The sequence below is a fragment of the Palaemon carinicauda genome, chromosome 35 (assembly GCF_036898095.1).
Source record: "Palaemon carinicauda isolate YSFRI2023 chromosome 35, ASM3689809v2, whole genome shotgun sequence".
In the NCBI taxonomy this organism is placed as follows: domain Eukaryota; kingdom Metazoa; phylum Arthropoda; class Malacostraca; order Decapoda; family Palaemonidae; genus Palaemon; species Palaemon carinicauda.
Genome location: NC_090759.1, coordinates 67,529,305 through 67,553,482, shown reverse-complemented (window position 1 = coordinate 67,553,482; position 24,178 = coordinate 67,529,305). Strand labels below are relative to the sequence as shown.

The following is a 24,178-nucleotide window of genomic DNA, read 5'->3' as shown; positions in this document are numbered from 1 at the left end:
TAGACCTACACCAAAGTGAAAATAACCACCGCATATTTGTAATTTCACACAACAAAGGGGTAAAACCCGCAAACCTCACAGGTCCACAATGCACAGAGGTGAAAATTCCACAAGATATTTGAGGATCCATATTAAATTTGGGTAAATATCACCCGAATCTTACACACGCAAGTAAGATGACGCACCTGCGCATAATCTTCCACTATAGAAGCTCAGGGCCTCCGGAAGCTAATGCCGAGGTCAAGTTCTTGCAGCCTGGTGCCACTTAAAAACAAATTAAAAAGGTAGAGTGTAACTCTACTCCAGGAGCACGTTCTAGGAATAAAACAAAACGGGTGCCCAAATGTATACAGAATTCTAAATATTTATGCCATAACAGATCAATATTAATAATAGCAGAACTTGGATGATGAGAGCAATTAATGCTGGACTAGTAAACACTAGACCCACAAATATATATAACAACTACACGTTTCTTAATGCTCCACTACCAAGCAATCAGTCACAGGTAGTGGCAACCTAACAATGCTGGATTCACTTCATTAATATTATTAAGGAGAAATTAAACAGCCAGAACAAACTAAAAAAACTTTCAATGTGGAGGATGATAGGTATGCCAATGAACCTAACCTAAAGTAGTATTGAAATAATTAATCATTAATATTCCAGAAGTATATAAATCTGCCAATTCACGTATTAAACTGATACGTAGGAATTGGCATCAAATACTAATTGGCGAATTTCTCAATGCAATGCAAATTGTTACCTTGTAATGCTGTCTTATGGCTTGGAGGACAACATTGGGGGTATCACCTTGAATTTTGTTTCAAGAAAATCATTCAAATGTGACAGATTGATGACTGGTCTTCAACCTCCTGGCAAGCTTTGTAAAATGAAGAGGTTGTTGTAAAAACATAAGAGACCACTTGATGACCTCCTCTACCACTCTCGTCCATCTTTTCGATAAGCCTTTGACAGATCCTCTCGAATACAAGGAGCAGCTGGTGAACAGGAGGTTCATGAGGGAAGATGGAACAGATCATAATTAAATGGAGCACTCGTGAATGACAAGTATCTTGGTCGCACGCTGCTTGGTAGAACGTATTTATTCTTTGCACTGTATGTTCCTCTCTTATAACTAGAGCTTCACACCCCTCAATAGTGACGCACTTCCACTGGTTATGGACAAGAGAGTTGATGGCGAGCTTTACCCTTGTATGCTGCTAGGGAACTTATCAAGGGTCTCAGAACAGATGCTTGTAGGGGTTATAGGGATGCTCTTCATTGATCTACGGGCCAAACTTGTACGTTCAACAAGCCTACAGCCCAAACACTAGCATACACCGCTCCCAGAGGAAGTAGTAGAGAACTCTTACACAAGGATTATCATGGGAGGCGAAGAGGGTGTTGGGGCAACAGGGGGCTTCTCATCCAAAAATCAGGGGGGTTCCGGCCAGAGCAAGATCAACAGCCAGGATACCGAAAGGTGAAGACAACAGTTCCTTCTCAAGGGAGGGCTCTCTACTCTCTAAGTGATGCTGGAAGGTCTATCGCTTTGGGGAGTTAACCGAAGAATGGCTGGAATGACTAGTCTGAGTTTCGGAAATTGCGATCTTGCCTACTTCCCAAACCTCGGGGATGAACATGATGTATAACAACCGCCCTCATATCTCCTCTCCCTCCTTACTCATAAAGGTGCCAGTATGTCCAACAGTCCTGGCCATGTCTGCATACTACCAAGTTGACTCACACTTATACAGATATGAGACATTAGTGAAAATATTCAGGCCAGTTGACGAGCGTCAAAGTCATGTCAGTGAAGCTCAACGGCCAAAATCCGAATGAAGGCCCTCTGCGCTGACAGACCATACTAGTAGTGGCTACTGTGTGGTGGTTGCCAGGACCTATATAATTCTTCACTGCCCGTTTCCAGCTTTCGCCAAAATCCTACCATTAATATAGAACGAAGGTTTATATCCACGTAGGAACAAATGCAAATTGTTACCTTGTAATGCCTTGTTCTCAAAATTAAATTTCCTTCCAGGCATGCCTAGACCTAGAGAGAAATTTTGAAATGATATTCTCTGCAACATTTATAAACCAATGGTAATTGAAACCACTCATACCTCGAGTATTGTACAAAGCAATGAGATACTCTAACCTTAACAGACAGAGGGGTTTACAAAATACAAACAATCAGACAAACCTAATCTTCTATTGATAAGCTTCAACCTAAAATTCAAGATCGCATCCCTTAGCTTAGAATATATAAACCCTTCCATAGTAGTGTAATATTTTCTCTGACAAACACTATGGATACCTTAGTGGCTGATAGACCATGAATGACCAAGGTGTAACTAGCTGGAAATAATTGCAGTTGTAACAAAGTATGAGTAAACAGGTTCAAAAAGATGGAAGAAAGGAAGCAACAGATATATCTAGTAAATGAATGTGACTAAGGGCTGAAATGAGGCTGAAAAACTAAAGTAATGTCTATAGTGCACCAATTAAGAAGCATTGATGGCACACTTACGCTATGGGGGTTTAACTATGAACTATAAGGTTATTTCAATCTTTCTTGAATAATACATGGCAAAATAAGAACAAAACAGGTCCTTCACAAAATCTCAACACTTGTGGTGGTGTGCTTAGCAGCAGAACAACTTCTATTGAAACACATGGCCTCACACAAAAACTTAGAAATCTCTTCAAATTTGTATGTAGAAGCAGAACTGTTGCTAAGACCAATGATTGAGTTTCCAAAGAGAACCTTGTCATCATTAAGAACTTTCTGTTTATCCACAGTTCAACATTGGTTGTCAATCGCCTAAGGACAAGGAACATTTTACATTGGTTGCCTTATTAAAAACTTTCCGTTTATCATCATTCAACATTGGTTGCCAACAGCCTGAGCACTTCAGGACAAGGATTACTTAACATTGGTTGCCTTGTTATCACTAAGAACTTTCTGTTTATCCACATTCAACATTAGTTGCCAATTGCCTAAGAACTTCAGGACAAGGAACAGCTGATGATAGGAACCCAGCACCTCATATCACGGCCTCATAACAATTAAGTCTCCCTTCAATCCCAGATTGTTTAAGATATTTTGTCATGCCAACAAAGTACGAAACACTAGACTGGTCGTTTTGCATCTTTACAAAGTAGACCTAATAGGGGATTCAGATTTAGGTACACAACTTGCTGGATATGGAATTCATAAAGCACTTTGGACTAGACAGACAGTTGCTGCTACTCTGGTCAGAGGGATGGTTTACTGTTGACATGGTTAATATTCCCCTTACAATCACACGCCACTCCTGATAAATGTCATGATCTACGCTGTAGATAGTGCTGTGTACACCACCACGGGTGAAGGTCATGATACCACCATCTAGGAAAAGGCTCAGACAGTGTTCCAATGCTGTAAATCTGCTGGGGTAAAGGTGTAAGCTATTTCACATCTACATACAATTACTGTACTTGCCCAACTGCACTGATACACCCTTGGCACTGGCATCTCCTCTATTCAAGGAATATCCCTGGCTCTCACTGAGGATTCAGCAGTCCAGGGTTCGTGGACTGCAAGCCATGCACAGTCAAAGCCTCAAAGTGTGCATGGCTAGCATGAGGTAGCAAAGTCCTTGCCGTCAAGATCAGAATGACTGGTAAAGTCACCACACAAGCCTTAACACAAGGTGCCAACATTTGGTCGTCATCAAGAATACTACCCAGGTCTTTGTTTTGACTAGCTTGACAGGGTAATTCCACGGACTCCATGACCTCTCCTCTCGCCACAAATGCCACAAGCAAAACACACAAATGCTTATTAGAGAGATCTCCTTAAACCAATCCCCTAAGCTCCATGGCCTGAAGAACCTGAAGTATACCTTCAGTCCAGTTAAAAAAGCAGAATGCTATAAGCCCAAAGGCTCTAATGGAAAAAAGCCCAATGAGGAAAGGAAATAAGGAAACAAGCTACATGTGAAGCAAAGAATAATGAACATAAAACATTCCCTGCAAGTTTGAACTTCTGAGGTTCCACCAATTCAACTGACTGATTAGAATGATCATTCCACAATCCGGTCAGAGCTGCATTAAAACTTCTAGGCTGTGAAGTATTGGGCCCTTTGACAAGAGAGGGAAAGACTGTTAAAACAAACTGCATACCTAGCACTATGTACAGGATAGCGCAGTCTAGAAAGATCTGAATGCAAAGGATGGTAGAAAATTAATTGAATGACAGTACCAGAGATTAATAAAGATCAGGAATAAGAAATTCAATAGACCATAAGTTCCTGTCCAACAAATTAAGATGAGACTCTGCAGCAGAAGGCCAGACAAAACTACAATTGAAACAAGGGACATTGAAAGAATAAAAAATGTCCTCATTAGATTGATCACCAAAAATTCCAAGACTTTCTCAATATGACAATTTTTAGTGCAACTGAAGAAACAGTGTGTTTCTCTGGAGTAAAGTTGCAAGCAAGAATCACACCTAAAATTTAAAAAGAACCGTATAGAGATGAAGAAACATTATCAATGCACAGTTCTGGATGTTAAGGAGTCACTGTCCTCGACTTGCATACAATCATACTTTGCATCATGCATTAATTTTAGCTAGAGCTCTTATCAAAATTATTTTCTAAGCCAAACCACAAGTGTATATAGTATGATAAGTAATGGACGAAGAACACTACCCTGGGGAACACCAGATATCATACTCCTAAACTCAATATGGTGCCCATCACCAAAAACTCCATGCAATCTATTACTGTACTTAAAAATTCCATATTGATGCTAAAAAGATACCCATTTACTCTCAACTTTTTAAGTTTGAATACAAGGGTCTCATGATTAACATTAAAATCACTGACCACAATCAAGGGATATTTGTAGAGCATTATGAAAGGCAAATTGCAAACTACAAAGTTATAGATTATTACCTTCAGCATAACTATTTAGAAGTTTTACCAAGACATTCATACTCTTTAGCTATTACTAGAGTTATGGAAATAGGGCAGTAATCAGAAGGGCTAGAGCTACCATAGCATATTTTCCTAATGGAGTTGAGTAACATTACCAATTCTCAATCAGTGCTAAAAAGAATCTGTTCTTGCTAACTTGCGGAAAGTAACAAAATCTAGGAGCTAAGAAATCAGCGGTCTTTAAAAACAAAAAGGAAAAATACTATTTGGGTCGAAACCTCCATAAGCATTAGGGTCCATCAAGTGTGTTTTAATTTCATGGGGCCAAAAAAGCTAAACCAGTTAGTTTAGCCTCAGGAAAACAGGAATGATGAAGATTAAGTTTCCTATTATTCTGCTTACTGTCAAACTCATAGGCCAAAAAGCTGTTGCTTTTTTCTTTGGTAAAGTGGGAGACAGCCATCTGGTTCATGTAACAATGGAACTGACAAATCTACGCCAAATAACGGATATTTAAGGGTAGCCAGCTACTTATGTTCCTAGGTTGTAGCAAAAAGGGGTTCATTATGTTTGAATTATATTCCATTTTAGTTGAGTCATACCCTCTCTCGGCAATAGCTCTTAGCCGAGTAGTTATTTCTAGTCAAATCAGATCTGTTACTCTTCCAAAAATGATAGGTCTCCTGCTTCTCCAATAATGTCTACAACCATCATTGAACCCTGGTTTGTCTTTCACTCAGTATTTTAGCACACAAGAAGGGATATACCTATCAATTAAGTTTACCAGATTTCCATTCATGAAAACAATAGCCTCAACACTTTTATAAAATTATGACCTATTCAAATGGGAAATATCACTCAAAAATGGCATTCCAGTCTGCTTGAAACTTCATATATATTTTACATGAGTAATGACACATCAGGGACAGGCTGATTAGTCTTAATTACTAATGAAATTGAGGCATGATCAGACATCCCAACTGGAGAACCAGCCTTACATATTGTAAAGCAAGGGGAGTCTTCACTACAATCTGCTCACAGCCTGATTCAGAAGCCCAAAGCTCTTGAGCCATGGTATTCAACAGATGAAAAGCAATTTAACCACTCCCTATGGAGAGTGTTGAAATCACCAACAAGAATATAAGAGGCCTTTCTATAATTGTGCATCTTAGCCATAATGGTAAGACGACATGTTAGACAATCATCTAAGCCAGGATTCTGATAGATAGAACGTTAATAAAAGTTGTTATGACTGCCACAAACTTTAATCTCAAGACATCTATTTTTATTTTTATTTGATAGCAATAATATTTCAACTAGCAAAACATACCTCTAACCTCACCATAGAAAACAAAAGATTCTTTCTACCAAACGTAAATTTTCCATCTTTATACCTAGATTCATCATTAGGTTAATCAATCCCTTGTAATCAATTACAGCATTTGATATTTATCAATGCAAGCCAAGCTAAACCTATTTAAAAAAGCAAGATGGTACAAGCCCAAGGGCTCCAACATGGAAAGTACCCCAGTACGAAGAGGAAATAGAGAAATAACGAATGAACAATGAAAAAAAATAGTCAATTATATAAATATCAATATCGTTCAAATATACCTGTCGTATATAAATCATGAAACAAGCCTTATGTTCACCTCTTCAACACAAAAGCATAAAACAACTACTGTAGTCTAAACTTAGTTCCACCAATTCAACGGTTAGATTAGGAAGATCATTCCACAATATTTTCACTGCTGGAATAAAACTTTGGGAATACTGTGTTGTAGTAATGAGCCTCATGATAGAGAAGGCAAGACTGTTAGAATTAACAGTATACTTTATACAAAAAAGATACGCATGAAAAGGATGGTCAGTTACGAAAAATACTAGGAACAGATTTAACAAAAATAAATTTAAGACTTCCTTAATATTGTATGCCCATTTATATGTGCAACTGCAGAAGGAACAATATATGAAAGTAGCATTTTTAGATGCAGTGCTTCTACTCCAGCCATGTATGTGCATGGTTTTAGATCAACACGCATATCCTGGACTTACATTAATGTCATATGAAAATTTTAGGCTACTGAAACTGCTTGTAAAGCATGCCAATGCTGAGTCCGACATCTTGAGGTAAATCCAGAAAAAAACCAGCGAAAAACACACACAAGGTAAAATACGGCTATCAAATTGCGTGCTAAAAAAGGAGTGATGTCACTGGCGTGGGATTGCTGGTAGTGGTGGGATGTTGAACGGCACCTCGCTGTTCGGGGATTTTGACAGGAGATATCTAAATGGTGCGAGGCCTCTGGTTGTGATTTATCACGCCCCAGTATTATATCGACACCTTATATAGGTGAGCGAGCTGGGTTCAAACTGGCATCCCTATGCAATTTTTTCTCTGGTAATATATAGCAGTTATATACCTTAGAAATGGTGCTAAAGGAGCATTTCACTGGGCGACACGGGTCGGAGCCCAGAAAGCATGCCAATGCTCTTTTCAGGGTGACAATTGCTGTGCAATTATTCTCCAGGCCAGCACCCCCATTCTTAACACTCGTTCTCCAGACCATACGGTCGCTAGCAAGAGTTCTCAAGGCTGGTGGATGTAATTTAGTATTTCTCAAAGGTTGAATTAACTTGGCGTTTATAAATTTCTGGGGGAGAAACTACATTTTCAGTAGTTTCTATTAGTTGCCAACATAGATATTGATCACAAGAATTTATGTTGGCAGTTGGCATTTGAGGATTATATCCTGTGTTTGTGCAACCACTTCATTCCAGTATCTTTCAGAGAGAGACAATGTTTTGCTAAAAGGAAATCTGAACATTTTCCAGTTGCTTGAGATTTCATTAATATAAGAGTCCAGGTCTCAGTACCATAGAGGAGAGGTTTGGAGACATACCAATATATTAAAACTTTGGTGATAAGACTCGGGTGTTTGTTCTGGAAAACCCTGGTCCTTAGCCTGTCAAGTTTGTGAAGCCTGTTTTATCTTCTCAAGCAAATAATCTTTGTGTGGTGGATGAAACAATATTACCAAGGTCCTTTGAAAGATTCTCAATAGGCAGCAGTTCCTGCTACGGCCATCCATCACTCCTCAAACGACCTACCATGGAGTACACTCTGCAACTGCAGGTGGAAAACTGCATGTATGGATCTCTATTATACAATACAGGTTCTTTACATTCAATTCAAACTCACACTTCCAAAATTTAGGAAACCTTAATTTCTAACAAAACCACACCATTATCATCTCAACCACAATAGAAAAATATACAACTTCCAGGAACTAACAAATTTGGAATATAAAAGATTCTTCGGTTTGAAAGAAGGGCTACTAACCACCAAAGGATTAGAAATGAAACTATAAACGAGATTACACAAGTGCCATACATTGATGAGGTCATGGTGAGGGGTAGATGGAGATGGTTTTGGGCATGCTCTTCACACTCCCCAAGAGAGATTAGTTCACCAAACTTTCAACTGGGCTCAACAAGGCACTAGAAGAGTTGGAAGACCCAGGCCTACATGGCTGAGGACTGAAGCGTGAAGTAGATGATGTATTGAATTAAAAGCTCAAGATAGAGACAACTGACATCTAACCGAGGCCCTAAGCGTCAATAGTTGGTAGTTGATGATGATGATGATGAACTAACATCATGTGAGATGAGTATAAACTTGGGTCATCACACCCTCTATGCAATAGACATTTGTATGGATACAGTATAGGTGGTCAAACACATACTTCTCAAAGATGCACCACCGAATGAATGGAGCAGGTTCATTGAAATATCATTCTACAATGCTTTCACATTGGTCTTCAACGAAACAACAACTCTGATCTAACTGGCTGAACAAATAAGGGTGGATGTCTCCAGAGGTGGCAAATGAAAACCAAAGCATTTTTCCCACCACAAAAAGGCAAAGATTCATTAATAAAAAAGTGAAAAGCTTTAATTACAGAGGTCTTCAAAAATTCTTCAATCCAAAGCTACTTTACATCAAGAGGCATTTAATAATTCTATTGGGTCTTCTTCACACAGTAATTTAAGTTTCAAATGTTCATCCTTACCCAGTGGATTTGAATATAAAATTGACTGGATTCGATTTATGAACTTAGACTATATAATAGCCACATGCTGGGAGCTCTGCAGCCATTCAGCACCAAAGAGGAACTGAGGGAAACCCCAACGGTTCAACTATGATTAAACAGTTATGAGATTGGACAGCAAGAAGGAAGAAAGAAGTGGAAATAGATGTAAAGTAGAAGGATATAAAGTAATTGCAACTAGAGGCCAAATGAATGCTGCAAGGATCTTTACATAGTACCTACAGAGCACCATACTATACCCTCTACAACGAGGCAATAGAAAATAAGAAGCCAAAGAAGGGCAGGCCTTTATGTAACAACGATCTTTCCTCCCTCTGTAGGATACGCCAAACAGTAGGATTTACTCATAAGAAAAAAGTACCTGATTGAACAATCGCTCAATGCTTTCAAATCAACATCTTCTATACTAATGGTTGTTACCTTCAATTACAGTATTGGATACGTGACAATACTGGTACAACCCATTTTACAACAGACAACTTTCAAGATCTGTTCCATAAACAAAAGACGAACAGTAATAGAAGGCCTTTTTAATTTTCCAAACTAATATCATTAGAAACGGTCCACTCACTGCAGTGTGTTTCAATGTTTCTATTGTAGACCTTCAGTAAGCAAATGAGGTTCACAAATTATGGCCCCAAATATTATGATCATCAGATACTTTAACCATGCAACTGCTTCAGAACACCAGTCACACAGGTAAAGCAAATAGTCTGTATTTGTTTAGCAAAAACGAAATCTTTAATAAATTGTCATTCCATAAAAATTTGATGGTCAGATAAATGGTAAATGATTAAGATTGCCATCATTGCTTTGCCAATTGACATTGGTTGAAGTTCAAAAATTTATATAAAATATGTTCAACTACAACATCAATAACCTTAACATTTTGAAAGAAATATTGGTTGAAGTTTAAAAATTAACATAAAATGTTCAACTACAGCATCAATAACCTGTAACATTTTGACAAAAATACAGTACTTCAACTGAAGTACAAATTGTAAACATACCGCCTTACCTTGACAATACAGATCCCTATGTTTATGCATAAAATATCACCTGTAAAGAAAAAACCTGAAACCCCAGAGATGAAAATAAAAACCAATAAACTTTCAACACTCACCCTTCTCATCCTTTTTGTCTTCCTTGCCTTTTTCATCCGGGCCACTGAGGATAGGAAATGTCAGAAATCAGAACATCTTGTAAGGAATTCAGCATCTTATCTACAGTATACTTTTATATGGTTCAATTACAATTTTCTCTAAGACTATTATCTAGGTTATAACATTATCATTCATGGCTAAAACAATGACAGAAGATGCATTTGTGAACAAGGGATAGAGGAGAATAATCTTCGATAGCAATGACGAACTTGTTTTCAAAAAGTCGGACGGCACTAAATTATTTTATAATGTGCTGCTTCACAGTTCAACTGAAGTCGTTTTCTTGTGTACTCTCACAGATTTTCTCATTTTGTATGTCCACTAACGCCCACAATCACTTTGTGAAATAAATTTTGCGCAAACCACTCTCCAGTGTAATTAACTATAAACACTGTAAAACTGTATACAAAATTGAAACGTATTAAAAAGTCATAAAAAAAAAAATTTGACTGATAAAACTAGGTGTAATTTATTTACGCACATGTAAAAAAAATCCTCGGAGACAGCAATGGAAATCCATTTTTAAATATTCTGCAATCATAACCATACAACATGGAGGCTAGTTCACTATTCTAATATCACAATTCTTCCTAAATTCTATCCAAGCTTCAAGGTATGAAAACATGTATAGTAGAATCCCTTCAAACATTTGAAATACCCAACAACATTTTCCTAAGCTATTTATCTAAATTCTATAAAAGCATCATATCTTGGCATTATACGTTAATGTACGTACAAAATACTCTGTATTTCTATAAGCCTAACTTGCCTAACTATAGACCACTTGGTATACTCAATTCCAAGAGAAAATCTAAAACTAAACCTACTCCTTATTTACCTTAGACCACAATTAACAAGAAAAACCTTCCCACTAACCCGAGCAATTATATTAGAAAGCCTCAATTTTTTCTTAAAAAATCTAAATAACAACTGTGCTGTAATTCCCTTTCCCTAGAACAAAGGGCACATGACCTTTAAAAAATTAATTTCATACATACCGAATTAACGTATTGTCTTCAAGCTGAACAATGACACTCGCACATTGATCTGGATTTCAAATTCCTGCCAGTCTTTACAACCAGCTACTCTTAACTTTATTCTTCAACAATACAAAAAGTCATTAATTTAAAAGTTTAACACCACATTTACACACTTTTGGGCCTTGTAAATGAAATTGTAATAGTTTAAGGTAAGCATTATTAATGTTGGCTACTTTGGAAGCTATACTGAATATTCTACGCCAGAAAATATTACCATCCATTTGAACGGCAAGTATTGCAATGATCTCGTTTCACTGCTTGTAAGGTTTCAAAATTAAAGACTTTTGTTCTTGGAGGCAAAAGGTAACTAATTTCTCTAAGAAAAACAATAAAACTGTAGTTCTCGACAGTATGAAGTAACACGAGTCATTATGAAATGAAAATGATCCTACTTTGAAGAGGTGAATATCATTTTTGTTATAAACACTAGGCTATGAAATAATATACAACGTACTGAACAACCAACATACACCAATACATTCAATAACCACCCTAAATTACAATTCTAGAAGTGTTAGTCAACATTAATATCATTAGCTTATTACTCACATCTACTACTAACCATACTGTACTTTGGGCACTCCTGTACACCAGAACATTTTGACAATACTTCTAGTTGTATACCTTCATTCAAACGAGATGCATTTCTTAAGGAGTCGTGTTGTTAAAACACTGGAATTTTATGAGCCTTATATCTACGGCATTATCTTATTATAAATGAAGCTTTGAGAATAAAGAAACCATAACTGATAATTGTGCAAAAACTACTTAATACATTATTCAAATATCCTAACTTGTTGTGAACACCCTCACTCCAACCATGCTTTTGTCAATTCTATACAAAATGTATCCATAATTCCAGCAGTATAATTTTATTGAAGACTTAATCGTAAACTAAATTGATTCCTGCTGTTTTTGATATGCAAGGCAAAAAGCATTTTTCCTCTAGAATCAGTGTTCTTACTTATACGAAATTCGAAATTCCCACAATCAGAATCATACACTACTCGCTTCATTTGTCCAGGCCAAAGGACATGGTGACAAAATCATTAAAAAGGGAGAACCGTTTCATCTTTCAGCATTTTCACAAGTCATAAAGGTCGCTTTTACATCACGGATATCTGACAGAACCGGTGTAAACCCCTTTTGGTTTTTCCCATAGATCAGCTTCAGCCACTGCCACTTGTGTCATTAAAAATATTCACGATAGAACACTTATTCAGGAAGTCTTCGTTCATAATAAAACATGTCATTATTTAAAAGGATAATGCTTTCCCATAAGAGGGAGTTTATCAAGGAATTCTGCAGGTGCAGTATAAAATTTGGCAAAATGGAGGAACTACCACCTTTTCTACAGCGCTTTGCCCCAGAGTAAGAGAAAATTAAAACTAAGGCAGATCATTATTAACTTGCAAAATATGAATGGGCGCAAAATCTACAAACAAAACGGCTCATGACATGAAAAAAAATCATTTAAGAAAGATCAAGCTTGGGTAAAATACAAAGGGTGTTGGAGCACTAAAAGGCTTCACAAACATTTGATATAAAAGGAAAAACCAACACGCATTTGAAGGATACCGCACCGTTCACTAACTTGAAAAATGTCAAGGTCATTGGCTAACTTATTTAAAAAGTTTAATCGCATCATCCGTTGAACAAAACTCATAACCATACTTTTAATGCCGTGAAATATCAATAACACTAAAATAAAAAAAAATAAAAATTTCAATACATAATTACAGTTTGCTTAAAATATCCCTCAAGTCCCCTTGCAATGAAAGGTTTTGTATTTTTGGAAAATTCTTCAGTTTAACCTAATTCTTCTTGACATTTATACCTGTCACTTTGAAATATAATGTTTTGCATCTTTAGTTTACCTACAATGAAAAGATATAAAACAAATAAAATCACTAATACTTGCAAAACATTCTAAAAACAAGTGATGAAACAGCTCTCAAAAAACGAATCTCAAACCTACTTGGCATAAAGTATCGGTTCTCTTCTTTCTGTCAGAGAGAACAGTTATATTCGGAGTTCATGAACAAAAAATGCTGTTGTCATCAAATAAATTCAAAAGGCAACGTTTCCTGTATCGTAACGTCTCGACTGATATAAAAAATTACACCAGCTAATTTTGTCCGGTACGACATTTGTTAAGCCTACATCCTGATTGACATTTTATCCATCTATAAAGTAATCGTCAAACTTCATGTTCTACTAAAACAGGTTTAAGAATACTGCAATCAATGGCAAAGTTCCCAAAATCGCATAAAAAAATTAGTAATTCCGAACCAGGCGATGGCTACCCAAACTATATTCTACTAAATAAATCATTTCAGTGCAGTACATTCAACCAAATTCAAAGTGCATTAATTAACTTAGTACAAAAAAGCTCTTGCTTTTTATGCACTGTGTTCAACCATTAATTTATACCTTTATACCTACTACCAAGGTGTCCCCAAAGGTTAAAATTGTCAAATAAAATTCCTACTCAAATTCCTTTCAAACTACTAAGAGTCAGAGTGGAACACAAAATCAAAGGTAGCTTCTTAAAAAAAATTGTAGACAGGGAGGGAGAGTATGAACAATTTTGGGCGATATATAAGGTGCTGCTGCCTACATCCACAAGTCTTGAATGACGGCAAGCGATTGTGTATTACTGATAGAACGTAGGACTAGTGTCTGATAACTGCTCTAAACATGTACAATTTATATTATGCAAAGGGATATTCATCATGCCCCACATGGTTTCAGTAGCTGCTGACTACTGACACTTTTAGCATCATACAAACCCAGCATTGAGGAACCAACCTCTTGGGCTTTTCGATTAGTTTCAAATCCTGTGAGTCCGTAGTATCCTTCAAGTCTGCGCTGCCGACGTACGTGCCAACGCTGCCTTCGTTGTTCATTCTGTCTGTGGGAGTTGAGTCAATATGAAGTAGTGGCTCTCTTCTGGCTGGAGGCTGCACTTGAGCAACAGTGATGGTTACATGCCAGAAGCGAGTCACAGCTGGCTCACTGAATGAACCAGGTGTGGGTTGGGGTCCGCCAACTGCTGCTGCACCCGCTGCTGCTGCTGGTGTGGACGTCCAAGTGGAAAAGTGGAGGGAGATGGGATAAACCAGATGGTAACAGGAACTCCAAGACCTCTCTCGCTCAGGTAGACTTCTGCTGCATCTGCTGCTGTACCTATGATGTAGATGGGGGCTGCTGCTTCTGCTGGCCAATTTATTCAGATCTCACCTTGGTGAGACAAGATTGCATGCTGAAAAACTACTACTGAGAGAAGCTACAAGATTTCTTGTAAAGATGATCAGAATAATTTGTGCAACTTTAGGAACAGTAAAGCTGGTGCTTTTGCTGTGCTCCCACCACCTCCACACACACCACCACATCTCCTGCTGCAACATCGTAACTCCCAAGGACATCCATCTTCGCTGAGGGTTCCCCCACACACCCATCATCTTCTTCGCATTCTGGCTAAAATATACTCAGAGTATCCTAGAGTATCCTTATGTGGACCGGAATCTCTTTGCTTAAAAAATTTTTTATATCTATGATTCACAATTGAAAGCCCATCCACGGCACTTAGTAAAACTTTAGGGGAAAAAAAATGGGCAACAAACCTTCAGGCTCACACATAACAGATGAATAGTCTTGAGGATGAAGGACACGTGAGCAGTTCACCGCCTTCTTCAACCCTGCTGACAGGAAATGGAATACTCCCGGCTCTTCTGTGATCCCCCATCCATTCGTCCCAATAAATTAATTCTTCTTTCTCTGTCTTCAACAGGTTAACTCTTTATAGTATTATAACAAAAATCATATGAAAGGACATATAAGTCCCACTTTTAGAAGTCCAATTGGATATTAATCATTGCATTCTGAAGATCAAGACTCGAAAGTCTTGCTCACATACCTAAAGAAAGAGATTCGTAGACTCATGTTTGCCATCATCAATCCATTTCAGTGACAATGCCGGTGTCTTCAATCAACTTCTCCAGGTATATCATTCATACAGTTTCTGGCCGTTTCGTGCAGCACATCATCAATCATATATGCACAGTGTGTGAGCCTTCAGTTTGTGCCCAGATAGCTATACTTTTACTAATGTATTAAAACTAAAAACAAAAACACCAAAAAAAAAAAAATATAGCCAGATAGAGAACTTACCTTTACTGTCAGCATTTGACGAATCATCCTGTAAAGTAAAAATAGTGAAATTTAGCTTCTGAATCCTAACCACGAAACCATGGACAAGATAAATTTAAATATTCTTTGTTTCCAGCAATATCAAATTCACATGAAAAACATAGATAGGGCACATGAAAATTCTAAACCTCGAAAAAGGAGTTTTAGGCATCTTGAACTTTAAAAATATAGTAATTTCTCAAGTAAAACAAACCAATCTTAAAGACTAAACTTCAGTAATAGCTGGTACAGCAATTGAATCATTAACAAGGTAGTTACAATAGGCGAAGACAGGTGGGTAAGGGGGAGCTACCCACCTGCCTAATGCAGACCTTTTCACAATGAGTATGAAACTTTTCTGTTTTAGAAAAATCAGATTACCTGTTGGAAGTATTTTAATATTCATATTCTTATGGAAAATATATGCATGCCTCCTTAGGCAGTCAATGGGACTTAAGGGTATAAAGGATTAAATGAAAATGGTCAATTTCACACTTATTTAATAGCTTTCTATGCAAAATTTTATTGCTTTTGAAGAGCTCCTTTAAAGTTTTGCTTTTTAGACAAAGATTGGAACAATTGACCTATATTACAGTATATATATGCTAGGAATTATAGTTCATGTGCTGATTTCATAAAGTCAGCAAAACACAGTGTTAAGATTGGCAATATTAAGAGGAAAATACCACACACTACTTGTAATTGCAGGGCATATATCTGACATATCTGTCCAACAAGTCTACACCGCCTAAATATTTATTATATGCTTTTACTATAAATAGATGTTCACTCTTCCTACACTTTTTTCCCACCATACTGCCTTTCCAATTGGAGAGCTTCACAGTTACTGTAGCGTAACAGGACAGTAATCATTTCAAGTAACGGCTTCAACATTTCCTTCCGATCGAGTCACAGGACCCTCTTGGGTTTTTTTTTAATATCTATTGCAGTAGGCACAGGGAAGTTCTTTGGTCTGTTTGATATGCACCAGTATCATTTATACCCCTTCTTTTCAGCTCCAAAACTATGTCACATGATAGACGCTGTGCTTAGCAGATTCAGCGCAAAAAGGAATTCATTACCAATTTACTCTTCTTCCTAAAGGACCTTGCAACGGGTTGTCGTCGTCATGAACTAGGACTCTCCGGCATTAAGATAAAGAGATAACTTAGTAGCATTTCTTATTTTTTTACTCTAAACTAGGACCAGATCCAAAGTTTGGTAAAAGGTGTTCCCTCCTTTGGGGTTGAAGCTGAAAGATGACCAATAAGGAAGGAATAACTCTTCCACAACATTTGTGAGAGAGAGAGAGAGAGAGAGAGAGAGAGAGAGAGAGAGAGAGAGAGAGAGAGAGAGAGAGAGAGAGAGAGAGAGAGAGAGAGAGATGTTTTAAATGTAATAAACAAAAAATATGATAAACCTAACACATTGGTGCTTATGTAATATCAACTGTATAGATGGTTTGAAGAAGTTAAGAAATGGTATAAACAATACTTCGTACGAGCATATTCTTAAGACCAGTAGCTAGACGTCAGCTGATCTGATCACAGCCAAAAGTAAAATAAAAAGAAGACAACAATACTCGATTTTTAAAACTCACCCAAAATTTAAAAACAAAAGTACACGCTTTCTTAATGTGCAATTAACTATTTAAAGAGTAGCAATTTTCTAGAATAAAATGATGTTTCCCAAAAAATAGTGGTTTGCTGATGAAATCAGATGCCCTATTTAAGCTACGATTTAAATGGATGTATACACAGTATAATTTGTTCGTTTCGTATTTAATTGACACCAAGAAAACTGATTTTGGTTTCTTCATCTATTAGTAAGTACTGTATAAAAAAAAAAAAAAAGAGAGAGAGAGAGAGAGAGAGAGAGAGAGAGAGAGAGAGAGAGAGAGAGAGAGATGTATATATATATATATATGTATGTATAATATATATTATATATTTATATTTTTATACATATACATATAATAGTCATAGATAAAAAGCACGTTCTCTCTATCTGCAACATCATAGAAAATGGATTTCTTGGCCCTACTATGCCCATAGTCCTATTTTAAGGACCAAGGTATCTTGTCATCTAGCTAACCAATGAATATAATTTAGATGTTTCCTGCACTATACTATGAAACTACATAGACAAATGTATAATATATATGAGTTTCAGAGAAATCAAACACCTATTACTATGGCAATCCAAGCGATAAACTTGAGCAAAGCAATTTTGCAACTTACCGTCAAGGGATTGCAAGTATAAAATATTTATATGCCTGTAAGGGAGAACAAAGGTTGCTTTATCATTATCAAATGATAAAATGGTTAAAGGCTAATACTTCTTTTCAAAAAAGGTAAAAATATTGTTAGTCCTAAAATAAGGACCATGGGAGCTAACGGGTAAGGATCGTAGCAGGTCAGTCTATTAGATTAGGATGGCGAGATGGGTGTGGTCCCATTTTGTTGCCATCTGAAGCTAGATTTTCTAGGCTTTAGTTTTCAGAAATGCAGATATGGGCATTCATCTTGTTCAATGCCTCACTATGATAAGAAGCTCTTCTAGGAGGACACTCCAAAATCAAGCCATTGTTCTCTAATCTTGGGGAGTGTCATAGCCTCTGTACCATGGTCTTCCACTGTCTTGGGTTAGAGTTCTCTTGCTTGAGGGTACACTCGGGCACACCATTCTATCATATTTCTCTTCCTCTTGTTTTGTTAAAGTTTTTATAGTATATATAGGAAATATTTATTTTAATTTTACTGTTCTTAAGATACCTTATTTTTCCTTGTTTCCTTTCCTCACTGGGCTTTTTCCCCTGTTGGAGCCCCTGGGCTTATAGCATCCTGCTCTTCCAACTAGGATTGTAGCTTAGCAAGTAATAATAATAATAATAATAATAATAATAATAATAATAATAATAATAATAGCAAGTTCTGACTAAGGGAGTCCAGTGTACTTGCAAATAAATCCAAGGATATCCACAAAAGCCTGATTACTCATGGTTCTGAAACTCTGTAGGGGTAGACCGGGGCTGGTCGTGCACCATTTTCCCCTCAGTGACATAATGGGAAACAGATCCTGTCCCCCAGTGTCCGGAAAGGGACGGAAAAAGTAGTCGATCGCATTCCACTATCAACTGAACAATGCAGTGTTCCATCGCGGGACAGAGAGCTTACCCAGTGCCAGTATGTCAGCAGCAGCTGTCTATCTATCTACCATGACACTAACCCAAATTTTGGAGGGTAGCTAACCTCCAATACACAAGTATTATTCTTTTCTTTATTCCTACTTGCCTGACAAGGGACTCGGCTGAGTTTGGTTGGTATTGCTAGGGTGCCACAGCTATAATACTGGAATAACATTCCAAATAACTGAAACAAGGGGTACCAGTCACCTGGTGAGCCTCGTCATTACCTTTCAGAGAAGGAGGGCAGCTTCTAAGAGCAACGTTTCAGTCACTACTCAAATGTAGCTGAAGATGCTGGTGTCAGGTCCAGGTAGGACTGTTCACCTTCAACCAGTGCAACAGTGGTAGTTGTCAGACAAGCCTAACACTCCACTTGATTGACTCAAAAGGTACTATCAGTAGGTGAAGAACACATCACTCCTTCCTGGAAAAGGAGACCGGCTCTTTTAGAACAAGAACGATCCTCCCATGCTTAGTCAGGAATGGGGAAGATGGGCTCTTACACACTACTCTCCCCTGGCTTATGGTGCTAGTGTTCAGTCCTAACCAGGACTCTCTACCTGCAATTGGTGCAACAGTGGCACATGTCACACTGTCTTGCACTGAGCTTTACTGCCCTTCAAGGTACAGTACCAATCAATGTGGCAAAGGAACTTGTTGCAAGACAACTTTTTACAGGATTACAGTACTACTTCTGAGAAGCAGCTTCTGAAAATAGGGGTAAGAGAAAGTAAATAAGAGCTGGTAGAAGAGAAAAAACATGAAGCAACTTCGCATCTTTTTCCTTTTGCCACCACCAGAAGAATCGAAGTTTAAGTGACCGACCATGACTACGCTACTATGGAGAAGGAAGCTACAGCAATTACAACGTTAGGAGTTCCCATCACAGGAACAGCACTGTGAACACTTTCTGACACTGTTACCCTCGATGCACAGGAGTCACAACCAATCATAATGGCAGTGACAATTGTGCCCAAAAACAACTGACAAATGTAGTTTCTAGAATAAAGGAAGCCAAAACTCCCTTGTCAAAGGAGAAACTCTTCAAGCTGATACCCAGAAGGAAATGAGGATTCACAAATGAAACTTTTCCAGACATTAAAAAAAAAAACCTTGAAACAAATCAGTGAAGAAAACTATAGAGAGAGGGTGATAAACGAATGGTAGCAACCTGTCTTTTCATCATTCATGTAGATAGGTAGTTTCCCTCACCAACCAGACATGATCAATAGTAATTACAGTACCTTGTTAATGAGACTACAGCCATTCCAGCTTACATTGAGAAGCCTGTTTACGTGTAGGAACTGTAAATCTAATTTCCCATATAAAAAATGACTTACTGACTGAAGCGAAAGATATTCCTATAAAATAAACTTCATAAGTTTCCTAGTTCAGCAAAAAGTCCAATACAATTTAATGATAATGATCTTGATAAGCCTTTACTTACATCTAGTCGCTCAGAATCATTATTGAAGTTAATTTCATCTTCGAGCATCTTGTCTTCGTCATCCAACATCAAATTGATAGAGTCATCCTCCAAGTTAATGCCATATCCTTCACCACGTGCACTTCCTTCCTCCTCTTTGGTTGGTTCACCATCCTTGGATTCCGTGCTTTCTTCCTCCTTGACAGACACTTTGTCCACCTTAGAATCGTCAACCACATTTTCCATGGGCATTCCCTCGTCTGTTTCTAGAACTGGAAAGAATAAAAATGGAAATTTGATTACCAATCATCAATATTACTCCTTACAATTACAAACAACCTTTCTTTGTCAAGAACAATGATAAAGCAGTTTGCTTCTTAAAAAAGATTTTAATTTAATGCATCAAGGTATACTATGGGATTTCGACTATATGGAAAATTACCTCCTCGGCCATTGAATCGCAGCAGCATATAAAATGTAAGTGATGGAAAAAGTGAAGTTTTCTCATATGAACATTACATTTGGAATTTCGCTATTTCCGACTGATTAATAGAGTAATACATATAAAAATTCAAAATGAAAGGGTGGGAAAATAAGACATGACTTATCCTTGAGAATAACTAACAACCAGATCTCAAAACAATGAGTGAAAGAATAAGATGTATTAAGTTTAAGACAAAACAAGATGCCCTTTTGTTGACAAGACAATATTTCCTTTTAAATGACATGGAAAAACCTGGAAGACAAGAGTGTTTAGGTATACAGTAATACCTTGAGATACGAATGCACCAAGATACAATTTTTTTTTTTTTAAACACTATGATACATTGCATCTACTGTATATTTACGTCCTAAGATACGACAATTTTTTTGAGATACGATTTCAAAAAAACGCATGACACCATCGGTAGGTGGCACCGTTCGTTCAAGCTACCACTTGGCACCCGAGGTTACCCTAACTTCTCTCTCCCAGTGTGTTCGTTGTCATCATATGAAAAACGTTTTGTTGTTGTGAGTTAACGATCCGTGTGTTTTCCATTATTTCATTGACACTTACTGTGTGAACCATGGGTCCTAAGGATAAGGATAAGGATGGGTTAAGAAAAAACCAAGAAAATTATCTCCATGAAAATAAAGCATAACTGAGGTGTGAGAATCTGTGATTTGGTCGCTGTATATGGCCACAATGCGTCCACCATATCGACCATTCTCAAACAAAAGGACGCATTAAAGAAGGTGCAGCCTTTTAAAGGCGTAACTATTATGTCAAGGTTGCATTCTGATTTGCATGATGAGATGGAGTGCCTGATTTTGATATGGATAATGGAAAAAGAACTGGCTGGTGACACGGTTACAGAAACTATAATTTCTGAAAAGGCTGTTGCCATCTCCAAAGACCTTAAATGGGATGCAGCTGAAGAGGGAGGAGAGTCATTGTAAGGCACTGGAGTTGAGTGCTGGTTTGAAAATTTCAAAACTCGAACTGGCATGCACTTCGTCGTTAGGCATGGCGAAGCAGCAAGTGCAGATGTGAATCTGCCGAAGAATTTATTCAACGCTTTAATTCTCTTGTTGCCCAGGAAGCCTACATACCTCAACAGGTATCTAATTGTGATGAGACAGGGCTTTTTTTTGGAAAAAAAAAGCCCAAGGAGGACCTATATCACTGCCATCCACGGCTAAGTGGATGCCAGTTTGATCTTTGAAATTTTCAAGCCTTGCGATGACACTCCTCCCTCTTCAGCTGCATCCCATTCAAGGTCATTGAAGATGACAACAGCCTTTTCAGAAATTATAGTTTCTGTAACCGTGTCACCAGCCAGTTCCTTTTCCATTATCCATATCAAAATCAGGAGCTCCATCTCATCATGCAAATCAATAGCTACCTTGACATAATAGTTACGTCTTTAAAAGGCTGCACCTAATTTATTTTATTGCGTCCTTTTGTTTGAGAATGGTGGATATGGTGGACGCATTGTGGCCATATTCAGCGGCCAATTCACAGATTTTCACACCTCATTCATGCTTTCCTATTATCTCATGCTTTATTTCTATATTGATCATTTTCTTGGTTTTTTCTTATCCCCATCCTTATCTTAAGGACCCATGGTTCACATATTAAATGATAATACTGTTAATAAAATAATGGAACACATACAGTACAAGAATCGTAAACACACAACACGTTTTCTATACGATGACAACGAACACATTAGGAGAGAGAAGTTCGGATAACCTCGAGTGCAGAGTGAGCGTTCAGATCAATTCGAGTAGCCAAATGAACACTGCCACCTACCGAAGGCGAAGTGCGATTTTTGAAATCTTTTCTCAAAAAAATCGTATCTCAGGGCAAAAATACAGATACAATGTATCGTTTTATTTCATAAAATTTGTATCTTAGTACATTCGTATTTCAAGGTATTACTGCACACATATATCTAACCAATTTATCATAAATTACCTTCAGATTTAATGTTTGGATTATTTTCATTATATTCTTCCTCTTGTTCATCCTCACTTGGCTCTTTCTTTAAATCTTCAGCATTCTGACTTTCTTCTTCCTCCTCCTCTTCCTCCTCATCTGCTTCCTCCTGATCTTCTTTGTCTCCATTCAAGTGGTTTTCAACTTCTGACTTGCTCATGGATTCTGAAACAACAAATAAGACAAATTTGGAGATAACTTGTATTTTTCCCTAACTAATACAAACCTGTAGCTATTTATGTGGATATACTTCTAGCATAGCTAGAAGGCAGCCATTACATTTTAAGTGCGAGGTGGCAACCTTACCTAACCACTAACAGTGGGTAGGTAGGGGGTGGCTGGGTAGATCTACTCATGGTTCAATGTACCACCTCCTTCTCCTGAAAAAGATCAATGCTTGACATTGATATTCATTCAGCTTCCAGAAGGATGACATCTAAAACAGAGACTGTAGGAGGAATACTCCTGCATAGAGGTTGAATACCACAAAATCCAAACTCGCAGACAAGATACCCAAAAGGGGAGACCATATAGGAGCAGGAAATGTTCTGCGAACGGGAAACTGACAAATCGCTGTCATTCTCCCCCACTGGCACTTTCCCAAGGGAATATGGTGCCTACTAGGAGATCGAGACTGCATCTTTTGTGCTCTGATCATAGACCTAAGGACATATGGTTCTGTATGTGGCCTTCCCCATCTTTCTTTGATGCCTCTATGGGAAGTGTCAAATCCAGAAGGACAAGGAGATCTATTCCTTGGGAGATATTCTCTTCAGGCACCGTACTTGTGCAGGTCTTGCAGAGGACCAAGGGAAGGACGATCCCTAGTGCCGAAGGACTTGGTACCTGGCCAATTCTTCAGAGGTTGCACTCAACAGGGACTAATGCGGTCTTGTCGGACCTGCGGAAGTTTCTACAGGGGAATGATACAGTCTACGGATATCTGTATAGGATATGACCTTCGTGTCATTCCTTCGATTACTCAAAACGGAAGATGTCTTGCACGAGTTAGAGACTTAATCATTTAATAGGGCGAGGTCTTCAAGACGAGGGCCAATCTTATATCGGAGAGGCTAACTGGTTGAACACAAAAAGTTTACTTGCATGACAAGGTTTGAAGATTAAGCTTGTCTCACAAGGAAAGGCTAAAAGTAGAGACTTCTAACCGACATAAGCCCAGCTGTATCCCGTCTTCCTATGAGATCGGATGTTCTAATTATGAGGAAGAGGGTTGGAGACTGCATACCATTTCCTAAAGGAAAATGGAAGATACAAGATAGTATCATTATAGCTAAAGTCAGGACTTTCTTTCCTTGATGGAAAGACAAGAGCCGATTAATTCGAGCTATTGGGAGAGGTTCTCTTATGAGAAAGGAATACATTCATTCTCAACCACTCCGGCCTAAGGCAGAGCTCCGCTTAAGTCCGAGTTTCATGAAGTGTAGATAAAAGATGTTTAACCGGAACGGAAGCAGATGGAGGGAGGTTGAATGTGTTTCTACTAAGGCCCGAGAGCATAAGGGCTAACGGAGATAGAGAGAGCACAAATTTTCAAAATCCTGTTATTCTTATCAGTCGCCCATCTAGGGCAGACTCGAATCACAGCAAGTAAATTGCCATGCCTGTCGATTAGACAGCACTGAATCTTG

General features: G+C 37.9%; 1 protein-coding gene across 4 annotated transcripts in view; it reads right to left on the bottom strand.

Moving 5' to 3' along the window:
• The window catches only part of Saf-B (Scaffold attachment factor B), a 98,068-nt gene that overhangs the window by 58,047 nt on the left and 15,843 nt on the right, over nt 1-24,178 (bottom strand). For all 4 annotated transcript variants that reach the window (XM_068359243.1, XM_068359242.1, XM_068359245.1 and 1 more), the window contains exons 3-7: nt 22,509-22,694; nt 20,069-20,319; nt 15,417-15,444; nt 14,055-14,157; nt 10,164-10,207 (exon numbers count right to left, since the gene is read on the bottom strand). In XM_068359243.1, the coding sequence (XP_068215344.1) occupies nt 10,164-10,207; nt 14,055-14,157; nt 15,417-15,444; nt 20,069-20,319; nt 22,509-22,694 (612 nt within the window). The remainder of the gene's footprint in view (nt 1-10,163; nt 10,208-14,054; nt 14,158-15,416; nt 15,445-20,068; nt 20,320-22,508; nt 22,695-24,178) is intronic.